Source organism: Rhinoraja longicauda, chromosome 28 (assembly GCF_053455715.1).
Source record: "Rhinoraja longicauda isolate Sanriku21f chromosome 28, sRhiLon1.1, whole genome shotgun sequence".
NCBI lineage: Eukaryota > Metazoa > Chordata > Chondrichthyes > Rajiformes > Arhynchobatidae > Rhinoraja > Rhinoraja longicauda.
In genome coordinates this window covers 28,302,427-28,316,571 of record NC_135980.1, presented here as the reverse complement: position 1 = coordinate 28,316,571, position 14,145 = coordinate 28,302,427, and the positions used below count along the sequence as shown (strand labels likewise).

General features: G+C 49.3%; 1 protein-coding gene across 1 annotated transcript in view; it reads left to right on the top strand.

The window, feature by feature from the left end:
- fbn3 (fibrillin 3) overlaps nt 1-14,145 on the top strand; it is a 206,225-nt gene that overhangs the window by 94,027 nt on the left and 98,053 nt on the right. The window contains exons 12-17 of the mRNA XM_078424021.1: nt 1,425-1,544; nt 2,996-3,121; nt 6,590-6,712; nt 10,037-10,159; nt 11,984-12,136; nt 14,004-14,057. Of these exons, the coding sequence (XP_078280147.1) occupies nt 1,425-1,544; nt 2,996-3,121; nt 6,590-6,712; nt 10,037-10,159; nt 11,984-12,136; nt 14,004-14,057 (699 nt within the window). The remainder of the gene's footprint in view (nt 1-1,424; nt 1,545-2,995; nt 3,122-6,589; nt 6,713-10,036; nt 10,160-11,983; nt 12,137-14,003; nt 14,058-14,145) is intronic.

The following is a 14,145-nucleotide window of genomic DNA, read 5'->3' as shown; positions in this document are numbered from 1 at the left end:
ACCCCCCCACCCACACCACCACCACCCCCCACACATACACAACCAAAAAAAATACAAAAACCATCCCAACACCGACACACAACAAAAAAAAGGAAAAAAGACGAACAGACTGCTAGCGAGCCGCAGCCGTTAGGCGCCGCCACTTCCGCTTTTTTCACAAGATGCTGGAATAACTCAGCAGGTCAGGCAGCATCTCTGGAGAGAAGGAATGGGTGACGTTTCGGGTCGAGACCCTTCTTCAGACTGATAGTCCGAGGGCCACCAAAGAGGTAGATCGTAGTTCAGCACTGCTCTCTGGTTGTGGTAGGATGATTCAGTTGCCTGATAGCAGCTGGGAAGAAATTTGTCCCTGAATCTGGAGGTGTGCGTTTTCACACTTCTGTACCTTTTGCCTGATGGGAGAGGGGAGAAGAGGGAGTGGCCGGGGTGCGACTGGTCCGTGATTATGCTGCTGGCCTTGCCGAGGCAGCGTGAGGTGTAAATGGAGTCAGTGGAAGGGAGGTTGGTTGGTGTGATGGTCTGGGCTGTGCCCACAATTTGCTGCAATTTCTTGCGATAAGAGGCCGTGATAGAAGATGTTTTATACGGGCTATGGGTTATTTGTGTGATGGGATGGGATAGGAGAGGCAATATATGGACAAGAGACAGACTGAGATGAAGGCATATTGCCCATTTCCCCTTTTCTCTTTTCCTACCTTAAAAAGCAGGTTTAATCACAAACATTGTGATTTTAATGTCCAACTGCTCTGCTCGTTCCTTGTAGTTACCAAACCCCAAGTCCCTTCAATTGAGAAGGAGGAGATGGGTGGGCAACATAGACTGTGACAACATTACAGCAAATACTCCAAACCTCACTTGACAAAGTTAGACACCAAATGCTGGAGTAACTCAGCGGGTCGGGCAGCATCTCGGGTGAGAAGGAATGGGGTGAGACCCTTCTTCAGACTCCTTCTCTCCCCAGATGCTGCCTGACCCGCTGAGTTACTCCAGCATTTTGGTGTCGGCCTTCGATTTAAACCAGCATCTGCAGGTTTTCTACCCACTCACTTGACAAAGCCCTGGTTTTAATGGGGAATCGGCATGACGATGTCACGGGGGATGTGGTACCACAAAAAAAATCAGTGGGGAACCTCTGAGCTAATTAGATAAAACTTGGCTGAAAATTGGTTAGAAGTTGCACAGCAACCCACACCAGTACAGGCCTCGACCACATGAAGCTGTGGCTCTGTGGGAATGGTCTGCTCGGCCTCTAATCAACTTGGGACACACACCACTTCAAGACCAGAAACTTGTCTTCATTAGTGCATAAGTGGGCCTCAGTAATTAGAGAGTCCTGCATTTTGTTTCCGTTGTGCTCCACCATCTGTGTGGGGGGATGTCAGATCATTTCAACCTGCGACCATTTTGTGTCTATTTCTCCTCAGATGTCGATGAATGCGTCAGCAGTCCGTGTGTGAACAGTGACTGCTTTAACACCCCCGGAGCCTATTACTGCAAGTGCCACGAGGGTTTCCAGAGCACTGCGACCAAGCAGGCCTGCATTGGTGAGTGAGGCCCTGCAGGCATCGGACGTCAACCTCCTTGCATGCTCTTGTCAATGGACGACTGCTCGCCATGTGCTTTGTGCTCCCCAACCATCCCCAACTGATTTAATACCTCACAGTCACGCACGCATCACCAAAGCTTAACAGACTGATCTATGGCAATGTGGGTGTGAGCTACAGGGAGAGGTTGAGTCGGCTGGGTCTCTATTCCATGGAGCGTAGGAGGATGAGGGGAGATCTTACAGAGGCGTGCAAAATCATGAGAGGAATAGATCGGGTAGATGCACAGAGTCTCTTACCCAGAGTAGGGGAATCGAGGACCAGGGGACATAGGTTCAAGGTGAAGGGGAAACGATTCAATAGGAATCCCAGGGGTAACTGTTCCACACAGAGGGTGGTGGGTATATGGAACGAGCTGCCAGAGGAGGTAGTTGAGGCTGGGACTACCCCATTGTTTAAGAAACAGTTGGACAGGTACATGGATAGGACAGGTTTGGAGGGATGTGGACCAAGCGCAGGCAAGTGGGACTAGGGTAGCTGGGACATTGTTGGCCGGTGTGGGCGAGTTGGGCCGAAGGGCCTGTTTCCACACTGTATCATTCTGTGACTCTATATCCTTCGAGTGAATAAAGACATAACGAGGAAGTGTACGAGAAAAAAAAAGGGATATAAAAGAGAAAATGAGGGGAAACAACAAGAAGTGAGACTGAAAGTGTTAGTATGTGAGAGTAAGGCTCGGCAGGGGAAGACACAAGTGTTGAATTCAGAAAATGGTGGAAATGCTCAGCAGGCCAGGCAGTTTTTGTGGCCGGAGAAGAGCACCGTGTTTCACCCTGCAGTTCACCTTCTTCCCCGCCTGCCTCGCCATTGCTGGATATTAAACTACTCTTCCATTCAGTGGCGATAATTCTCAGAACAATTTAAACCATTTATTTGAAAGGAAGGAACTGCAGGTGCTGGTTTAAATCGAAGGTAGACACAAAAAGCTGGAGTAACTCAGCGGGACAGGCAGCATCTCTGGAGAGAAGGAATGGGTGACGTTTTGGGGTCGAGACCCTTCTTCAGATCCGGCCCGAAAGTCACCCATTCCATAACAACAACAATAATAATAATAATAATAATAATAATAATAATAACAACAACAACAACAACAATAACAACAACAACAACAACAACAACAACAACAATAATAATAATAATAATAACAACAATAACAATAATAATAATAATAAGAAGAAGAAGAAGAAGTCTGAAGAAGAGTCTCGACCCTAAACGTCACCCATTCCCTTTCTCCTAGATGCTGCCTGACCTGCTGAGTTACTCCAGCATTTTGTGATACCTATAATAACAATAATAATAATAATAATAATAATAAACGGCCACATGACAGAACAGTGGGGTAAATGTTCTAGTGCGTGTCATCCTTACATCCAGCTTTCTTTGCTCTCCAGACATAGATGAGTGCATCCAGAATGGGGTTTTATGCAGGAACGGCCGATGTGTCAACACCGATGGCAGCTTCCAATGTATCTGCAACGCCGGCTTTGAACTCACGCCCGACGGCAAGAACTGCATGGGTGAGTATAGTGCACCCGGCACCAGTAACCTGGAGACAGTTTCAGATATCCACGAATGAATGAATGCTTCGTGAATGAATGTACGGGCGCTCCCCGGATTACGATGCTTCGACCTGTGATAGTTCGACTTTGCGACGGTGCAAACGGCAGCGACCCGTAGCGAGCCGCCGCTCGCGTCCGGCCACGTGATCGCGTGTATTACAATGCATTTCGACTTACAACACTTTCGGTTTTTCGATGGGTTTCTCGGAACGGAACCCCATCGGAATCTGAGAAGCGCCTGTGTACATTGTCACAGTGAAACTCTTTGCTTGCATAATACCCAAGGTATGCAAATATTCGCCACGTAAAGGGCGTTGACAAAGTTACAAAGTACCTCCGCGCTAGGTCCCACTTTGTTCTCTCCCCACCCCCAATCCCCCCTCCCCCCCCGCCAGGTCCCCCTTTGTCTCCCCCTTTGTCCCCCCCCTCACGGTGGTCCCCTGACGCCAGGTCCCCCTTTGTCTCCCCCTTTGTCCCCCCCTCACAGTGGTCCCCTCACGCCAGGCCCCCCTTTGTCTCCCCCTTTGTCCCCCCCCCTCACGGTGGTCCCCTCACGCCAGGTCCCCCTTTGTCTCCCCCTTTATCCCCCCCCCTCACGGTGGTCCCCTCACGCCGAGTCCTCCTTCGTTCCTTCCCCCGGCAACGGCGTCCTCACTCCCACGTGGTCCGTCCTCTTCCGTCGGTCAGCGCCATCATCGACCGTCGCACCGACCTCTCCACTATCACCGCCGAGACCTCTCCAGACACCCCCTTGGGGCCAACCCCGGCCCCCAGCCGCGGGCCCCACACACCCCGGCCCCCCGCCGCGGGCCCCACAGACCCCGTCCCCCCGCCGCGGGCCCCACAGACCCCGACCCCAGCCGCGGGCCCCACAGACCTGATATCCAGCGACCCATAGTTACAAGGTCTCAAGCAAACAAGTGAGGTCTTGGCCTTTGTGAGCTGCTCGATAGATGGAAGGAATGCCACATCAGTCTGAAGAAGGGTCTCGACCCGAAACGTCACCCATTCCTTCTCTCCCGAGATGCTGCCTGACCTGCTGAGTTACTCCAGCATTTTGTGAATAAACCCATTCCTTCTCCTATGCAACCCGCCTCCCGGCCCGGGCGGACGCCATTGGAGGAGCGGGAGCACGTGGCTGCTGGCTGGGTGAGGTCACGTGGGGCGCGGGGCGGTGACGTCACCTTGTCCCGTATTTGGGAGTGAGGAAGTTGGCAACCCTAAACTCCGGATAAAAGGAATGGGTGACGTTTCGGGTCGAGACCCTTCTTCAGACCCAGTAGGTTAGTTAGCCATTGTAATGAACCCAGATTGTGAATCAAAAGCAAATGAATGGACCTGTGAGAGCAAATAAATTGCAGGACTAGATGGGAATAAGGAGGAAGGGAATAGGATTGAGGTTGTTTACTGGGAGCTGGCATGAACACAGTGGGGTGAATGGCCTCTTTTGTATCTCTTAATTATTAAATTATAAACCCGATGTCAATGCTGGACTATCTGCAAGGGACAGTTGGAGAAACTAGAATTGGAAAGTGAGTGGCTCAGTAGGACTTCAGTAAAAGTTAATAATGTTACAATTATGTTATACTCTGCATGTGACTGCAATGTCAAGTCTATTAGCTTAACTGGGGAAAGGTCATCTTTCGAAATGTTAACAGATGCTGTTGTTGGATTTGCTGAGTATTTCTAGCAGAAGGCCGTGGAGGCCAAGTCAATGGATATTTTTACGGCAGAGATAGAAATCGCGATCGGTGCTAAGATGAAAGGCTTGGATAGAGCGGATGGGAAGAGGATATTTCCACTATTGGGAGAGTCTAGGAGCAGATGTTACAGCCTCAGAATTAAAAGGACGTTCCTTTCTGAAGGAGATGAGGGGGAATTTCTCTAGTCAGAGGGTGGTGAATCGGTGGAATTCTTTGCCACAGAAGGCTGTGGAGGCCAAGTCAGTGGATATATTTAAGGCAGAGATAGGTAGATTCTTGATCGGTACGGGTGTCAGGGGTTACAGGGAGAAGGCAGGGGAATGGGGTTAGCAGGAAGAGATAGACCAGCCACGATTGAATGGCGGGGCGGACTTGATGGTCCGAATGGCCTAATTCTGCTCCTATCACCTTATGACATTTTACCTTTTTATTCCTCTATCCCGCAGTATCAAATCTTGTGTCGTACTGCAACAGGTTTTGGGAGGAGTGAGATTGAATTAAATCATTAGGTTGCAACGTTATCAATGCTACGATGGCCGGCATGGCTGCAAATATCCCCATGTTTAGGACAAAAACTGCGGATGCTGGTTTAAATCGAAGGTAGACACAAAATGCTGGAGTAACTCAGCGGGTCAGGCAGCATCTCGGGAGGGAAGGAATGGGTGACGTTTTGGGTCGAGACCCTTCATCCAGACTGATGCCAGGGGAGGGGGCGGCTCCCGCTCGACCCGAAACGTCACCCATCCCTTCCCTCCCGAGATGCTGCCTGACCCGCTGAGTTACTCCACCATTCTATGTCGACATCCCCATGTTATTCACCTCAAACACTAAATACTATTCCAGGGTGTGGAAGTCTACACCAAAGGTTCCCAACCTTTCGTGTCCCTTTTACCTCTGGCAACTTTTGGAAAGTCAATTTACCCCTCCCCCTGTTTTGTTCGGTGATTTGAGTTTTACACTTCTACCATAATAAAGCGACCGACAAAGGGGGAATTTAAAAATACTGTTTCTAGCATTATTATTTTAAGTTCAAATAACAATAATGGTAGGCGAACTTTACTACCTGGGGGTAGACAATAGACAATAGACAATAGGTGCAGGAGGAGGCCACTCGGCCCCTCGAGCCAGCACTGCCATTCAATGTGATCATGGCTGATCATTCTCAATCAGTACCCCGTTCCTGCCTTCTCCCCATACCCCCTGACTCCGCTATCCTTAAGAGCTCTATCTAGCTCTCTCTTGAATGCATTCAGAGAATTGGCCTCCACTGACTTCTGAGGCAGAGAATTCCAGAGATTCACAAATCTCTGACTGAAAAAGTTTTTCCTCATCTCCGTTCGCAATGGCCTACCCCTTATTCTTAAACTGTGGCCCCTGGTTCTGGACTCCCCCAACATTGGGAACATGTTTCCTGCCTCTAACGTGTCCAACACCTTAATAATCTTATAAGTTTCGATAAGATCCCCTCTCATCCTTCTAAATTCCAGTGTATACAAGCCTAAATTAACCCCAGGTTGGGAAAACCCTTGGTCTTGACACTTTGCTCCATCTATCAGCCAACACAATAGGTCTCTGGACTTGGCATTTGTGCAAACCCTTCGCCTCCTGTCCCGTCTCCTTTCCGTTCGATTGTATTGGGATCTGAAGCGCACGGATTGTCCACCTTATTTTATAATGTTAGACCTCAAGACTGACAAATAACCCAATTTCCCCCCCCCCCCAGATCACGATGAATGTGCCACAACCAACATGTGCCTCAATGGGATGTGCATCAATGAAGACGGCAGCTTCAAGTGTATCTGCAAGAATGGCTTTGTCCTCGCCCCAAATGGACGCTACTGTGTAGGTAAGGTCATGCTAACCAATGCTTCCCTGCGGACTACGTTATTTTGGTTTGGAGCAGCAGCGCGGAAGCAGGCCCTTCGGCCCACCGACCAGCGATCCCCACTCACTAACACTATCCAACACACACACTGGGGACAATTTACACATACACCAAGCCAATTAACCCACACACCTGTACAGTAAGTCTTTGGAGAGTGGGAGGAAACCGAAGATCCTGGAGAAAACCCAGGCGGCCGTGCGGGGAACGTACAAACGTACGTACGGACAGCACCCGTAGTCGGGACCGAGTGCCGGGTCTCTGGCGCTGTGCGCGCTGTAAGGCAGCAACTCGACCGCTGCGCCACCGCGCCGCTTTGATCAAATTAATGGCCATCACTTGGTGACTAAGCATCTGCTTCTAATTTGCCACCAATTTGCTTGGACCCGGATAATATCACTGCCTCTGCGTTGATATAATTAATGATTTGAGAACATCCAAAAGTGTCTATACAAGTTATTTTGAAGTGTGATGGCTATTTTACGTAAGAAAATAGGCGGCACGGTGGTGCAGCGGTAGAGTTGCTGCCTTACAGCACGAGTGACTTGGGTTCAATACCGACTGCAGGCGCTGTCTGTACGGAGTTTGTACGTTCTCCCCGTGACCTGCGTGGGTTTTCTCCGAGATCTTTGGTATTTCCTCCCAAACTCCAAAGACGTGCAGGTTTGTAGGTTAATTGGCTTGGTGTAAATGTAAATTAATCCTAGTGTGTGTGGGATAGTGTTAATGTGTGGGGATCGCTGGTCGGTGCAGAATCGGTGGGCTGGAGTTTCAGTGCTGTATCTCTGAGCTAAACTAAACTAAACTTTACTAAAATGGTGTGCATAGAAAGATTATACAAATTGCAAAAGTGATGAATAGTTACTGACATATTTCTGATGAAGTTGAGTGGAAGGAGTGGTAAGTTCTTATTTACAAATACAGATAGTCAACCCAATCTAGTGTGAATTTATTTATTTATTGTCAGTTATTTCCCACCCCCTGCCCACATTGTTCCCAGTTAAGGATAGGGGTGCCAACTATCTCACTCCCAAATACAGGACAGGGTGACATCACCGCCCCGCGTCCCATGTGATCTCACCCAGCCAGCGGCCACGTGTACCCACTCCCCCAATGGCGGCCACCCGGGCCGGGAGGCGGGTTGCTATGCAACCTCCGTTAGGCGGCGCCCGGGCCTCTGGGCCTAGACTGTCTGGAGCTAAAATGTCGGAAACCTACAGTGTCAGAGCCTAAACTGTCAGGACCTACAGCGTCGGGGCCTACAGTGTCCGGGCCTACAGCGCCCCCCGGGTCTAAGACGGGACAAGGGCGGTCCCTTACGGGACAAACCAATTTAGCCCAATATACGAGATGTCCCGGCTAATACGGGACAGTTGGCCACCCTGGACTTAATTGTTTCAGTTCTGCTGCTTCCTGTGAGCCCGTGAGCATCAAGTTGTTAGTTATTCAACTTGCGGTAAAGGACCAATTCAAAAGCTCATCTCTGCCCTGCCAGAATAGATGACAACAGGCTACAATAATCTACAAACATACCTCAAACTAAACTGCACACATTCAAATACAGGACAAAAATATGTAGCACATGTGCAAACATAGGAGAAAATATGTCAAAGGTGTAGAGACAAAAGGACAAAAATATACCAAGGATAGACACAAAACGCTGGAGTAACTCAGCGGGACAGGCAGCATTTCTGGAGAGAAGGAATGGGTGACGTTTCAGGTCGACACCCTTCTTCAGACCCGACCCGAAATGTCACCCTTTCCTTCTCTCCAGAGATGCTGCCTGTCCCGCTGAGTTACTCCAGCATTTCGAGTCCATCTTCGGTTTAAACCGGCATCTGCAGTTCCTTCCCACACACGGACAAAAATACTGCATGCGTGTAAAACTATATTAGATGGGAATTAATATACTGGAAATATATTACAAGCACGGTAAACATATGTTTATACAAGGCGAAAGAAAAAACACTTTGCAGGTCCCGGCTCAAGACAAATCAAAAAATAGGCTTGGTGTACTCGACATAGATCAAAAAATACAGTGCGTGTACATGCACAGAGTCTGAACCAGATACCAGATCATGGCCAGACTCACTCCTCACCCACATACTGTGAATTTTATCGCAGACTCTCTTGCTTGCTCGTAGAATCCTTGAGTGAATGTATTTCCCGTTCACTAGCCTCATGGTGTTTCAGGCAATTATATGGCCCCTACTGATGTTGCAGGTCATTTCAGGTTAATTCATTCAGCAGGTAGAGAGGCAAATTGGGCAGAGCTGCGGCAGATGGAATGTAATCTCGGCAAGCATGAGGTAATAGTCCGTTGGGATATAGGAAACAAAATGGCAGGGGCCTTGCGAGCGTTGATGCACAGAGAGGTGCTTGGTGCAAGTCCATCGCTCTCTGAAAGTGGAGAGGAAAGGAGTAGAGTCGGGATACTAGCTTAATGACAGCAAAAGAGATCATTGTGGACAGGCCTTGTGGTTGACATGGACCAGGTGAGCAGTGAGGGCCCATTTCTGCGCCGTCCGTTTCCGCGATTCTGTGACCTTGACCCTCTGTTGTCTTTGCTCAAGTGCGGCACTGATGGAACTGACAGCACCCTTGGGTGCAGGTGTCACAGGTGTGAATCAAGGGATCTGGGGAGAAAGCAGGAACGTGGTACTGATTTTGGATGATCATATTGAACGGCAGTGCTGGCTCGAAGGGCCGAATGGCCTACTCCTGCACCTATTTTCTATGTTTCTGTTTCCAATTGGTTTCTGTCTTCTGTCTGCTAAACCTCAGCACTGGCCGCAGTTCAATTTACACTGAATTGATCGTTCGCACAGCTGAGAAGGTTGATGGCTGCAACCTTCCCCCCCATTGACGAACTGTACACTGCAAGGGCCAGGAAGCGAGCGGGCAAGATCATCTCTGACCCCTCTCACCCTGGCCACAAACTCTTAGAAGCACTTCCCTCTGGAAGGCGACTCCCGACTGTCAAAGCCGCCACAGCCGGACATAAAAACAGCTTTTTTTCCGCGAGTAGTAGCTCTACTCAATAACCAAACGTCTGTTGTCTCTTTTTGCTCTGGATTATTTCACTCACACGTTTAAACTGTAATGTTGTATTCCTAATGTTTTCATCTTTTATGCTTTATTCTTAAATGTTTACTGTATGTTCGTGTTGTTACTTGCGAGCGGAGCACCAAGGCACATTCCTTGTACGTGTGCATACTTGGCCAATAAACTTATTCATTCATTCATTCATTCAGCTCCTGTATTAATGGTTGTCTGCCTTATTTCCAGATATTGATGAATGTCACACGCCCGGCATCTGTATGAATGGCCGCTGCATTAATTCAGAAGGTTCCTTCAGGTGTGAATGCCCTCCAGGTCTGGCCATTGGAGTCGATGGACGTGTGTGTGTCGGTAAGTTGATTTAACCAGTAACCCACCATCACCGAGCTAAATACTTGCTCGAACAATGCCAATGGTTACTAGTTCTGCCTTTATATCCTGCACGCTTTGAATGGCCCTTTACCATCTTTTTATGGGTCGATTGAAATGTTTTCATTTTGGTTTCAAAACACAGCATGCACTCACTGAGTCACTTCAGCTTTTTGTGTCTATCTTCGGTTTAAGAGTTGTGAATTTGAGGAATTCTCTGCCACAGAGGGCAGTGGAGGCCAATTCACTGGATGAATTTAGAAGAGAGTCAGATCGAGCTCTAGGGGCTAGCGGAATCAGGGGATATGGGGAGAAGGCAGGCACGTGTTACTGATTGTGGATGATCAGCCATGATCACAATGAATGGCGGTGCTGGCTCGAAGGGCCAATTGGCCTCCTCATGCACCTCTTTTCTAAACCAGTATCTGCAGTTCCTTCCTACAAGAAAAAAACCTAGGTGTACTCTACAAAGATCAAAAAATACAGCCGGTGTACATGCCTAGAGTCTCAACCGGACACTAGATCATGGAGGACAAAACCAATGTGTGGAATGAACTGCCGATGCTGGTTTAAATCTTCCAATGTGGGGAGTTTCAGATGTAGCATGCTGCATAGAGGAAAGTTAAATCAGTAATCTGGTATTCTAACCATCCCTGAGGGATGAGTGAGTAAGAATCAATATGCGTGCTTGTAAAAGACTGAAAATGATACCGTTAAAATTTAAAACCAGGGTATTAAATCGAAACAAAGCAAGGCTCCCAAGGGTAGGAAGTTTAAGCTGGCAAGCGGGAGATGAGGAAATGACATGAAAAGAGGAAGAGAGAAATTAACCGCAGACCAGTTCACTGAGATTGGTCAGGAAAATGCTGGAATCTATTATTGAGGAAGTCATAACAAGGCACTTAAGACAATAATAACAGGACTGGGCAAAGTCGACATGGATTTATGAAAGGAAAGTTTGACAAATCTTAAGAGTTTTTTGAGGTTGTAACTGGCAGAATAGAATAGGAGGACTCTGTGTTTTGTTTAGGTCAGAGATACAGCGCGGAAACAGGCCCTTTCGGCCCACTTGGATCCGGGCCTACCAGCGATCCCCGCACATTAACACACTATCCTATACCCAGTAGGGACAATTTTTTTAAACATTTACCAAGCCAATTAATCTACAAACCTGTACGTCTTTTGGACTCTGTGGACTCAAGTCTACTCAGCTATTCAATCACACTGTAGGCCCGGACGCTGTAGGCCCGGGCACTGTAGGCCCAGACACTGTAGGCCCAGACACTGTAGGCCCGGACACTGTAGGCCCGGACGCTGTAGGCCCGGACACTGTAGGCCCAGACACTGTAGGCCCGGACGCTGTAGGCCCGGACATTGTAGGCCCGGACGCTGTAGGTCCGGACAGTGTCGGTCCGGAGGCCCAGGTGCCACCTAACAGAGGTTGCGTGGCAACCCGCCTCCCGGCCCGGGCGGCCACCATTGGTGGAGCGGGAGCTCGTGGCCGCTGGCTGGGTGAGGTCACGTGGGGCGCGGGGGGGTGACGTCACCTTGTCCCTTATTTGGGAGCGAGATAGTTGGCAACCCCTACTCTCCGCCAACATCTCTCCTCCCTCCGGATCCTCACCATCCAACCATCTCTTTGACCAGGAGTTTGGGCATTTTTTCCTTTGACCTGGAGTTTCTGTGAAGTACTTTGTTGGGATGTCTTTTTGTACACGGAGAGTGCTGTAATGTGTTGTCCGGTACGGGAACTCTCTCCCGAGTTGTTCCACAATAACTAGCGATAATCCTGTTCATTCTTCCCAGACACCCACATGCGCAGCACTTGCTACGGAGCTATCAAGAAGGGCACCTGTGCCCGGCCCTTTCCTGGAGCCGTCACCAAGTCAGAGTGTTGTTGTGCCAGCCCAGACCATGGCTTCGGAGAGCCATGCCAGCCCTGCCCAGCCAAGACTTCTGGTAGGTTCACCGTCGCGGTATTTAACATAACTCGGGGAGAAAAGATGCAACAAGCTGTTGGGGCGGCACGGTGGCGCAGCGGTAGCGTTGCTGCCTCGCAGTGCCCAAGACCCCGGTTCAATCCAGACCACGGGTGCTGTCTGTACGGAGTTTGCACGTTCTCCCCTTGACCTGTGTGGGTTTTCTCCGGGTGCTCCGGTTTGCTCCCACACTCCTAAGACGTGCAGGTTTGTAGGCTAATTGGCTTCGGTAACATTGTAAATTGCCCCTAGTGTGAGTAGGTTAGTGCTAGTGTGTGCGGGGATCGCTGGTCGGCACGGACACGGTGGGCCGAAGGGCCTGTTTCTGCGCCGTACCTCGAAACTAAACTCAACTCAAACTAACAGCAACACAGGAACATCTTCCAAATAAACAGCACTCATCTTTGACTTCTTTTTCTTCCTTCTGCAATTCCTCTTTGAAAGGAACTCTTTGCGTTTGCTGCATTTAAGTAATAATTTAAAACAGGGGGGAAATTCTCCAAGCAGATTCACGGTCCCACTGTGACTGGGACGAGATCAATGGATCTGATGTCGAGCAGCTCATGGGCTCCTCCTGCTGGCTGTTTGTGCACATTGCCGTCCCTCACGGTGCGGAAAATGTGATCCAACTGAGTGATAAATCCTGTGGATTTGTGGCGCTCGTGTGAAGAACAGTTTCCAGATGATCTTTTTATAATGCTTTCATATCCGAGTAGCCAGCTGCGATAACAGCACTGTCCCAAAGACAGATGTTTAGTTTGCTTTAGCTGACCGTCCGATCACACCATTCACACCTGGTCAATGTCATAGAAAGACATGGAAAATAGGTGCAGGAGGAGGCCGTTTGGCCCTTCGAGCCAGCGGGGACTATCCCACTTTTGTCTCCCCTTCCTAATACACCGACATCAAATGACGAGCGGGCCAATTAACCCGCAAACTCGCAAGTCTTTGGGATGTGGGAGGAGACCGGAGCACCCGGAGAAAACCCACGCGGGCCACAGGGAGAAGGTAAAAACTCCGCACAGACAGGCTCCCGTGGTCATGGAGTGATAGAGTGATACAGTGTGGAAACAGGCCCTTCGGCCCAACTTGCCCACACCGGCCAACAATGTCGCAGCTACACTAGTCCCACCTGCCCGCTTTTGGTCCATATCCCTCCAAACCTGTCCTATCCATGTACCTGTCCAATTGTTCCTTAAAACGTTGGGATAGTCCCAGCCTCAACTACCTCCTCTGGCAGCTTGTTCCATACACCCACCGCCCTCTGTGTGAAAAAGGTACTCCTCAGATTCCTATTAAATCTTTTCCCCTTCACCTCTGGTCCTCGATTCACCTACTCTGGGCACGAGACTCTGTGCATCTCCCCGATCCATTCCTCTCGTGATTTTATACACCTCTGGGGCTCTGGTTCTGTGAGTCAGTAGCTGTGCCACCGTGCCTCCACTAATCAACTGCGTAAAAGGCAAAGTTTCCCGAATTTTTTCATAGGCTTGTGGGATCTTCCTGAATTCGGTTTGGCTGCAGGAATTCGTTGAACTGTGACTGCACTTCAGAAACATCTCCATCCTGCTTCACAACGCGTTACTTACAGGAAGCGTCCGCTGGAACATCCTGGGCTCAGAACCCAAGTTTTTTTTGTGACTTTCATTTTAAAAATGAATAGGTGAAAAAAAAATGTGGGATTGCTGATCCACGATGATCCACCGAGCAGCGTTCCTTGCAGGCAGCATTCCTAGTCAGCCGTGCCGAACAGGCCAGGCCCTTATATTACTTTTCAAGGCGATGGCAACAATTCAAAGTGCCGAACATCTGATTTGTTTTCTTCTCCCTGGTTTGTGTTTTCACAGCTGAGTTCCAGGCTCTCTGCAGCAGCGGCATCGGGATCACAGCTGATGGACGAGGTGGGAAAAGGAACCGGCTTGTCCCGTTGACAGATCTTGGGGTTGAACTTTCACTGTGCGCGCTTATTAAATAATAAAACCTCCATCC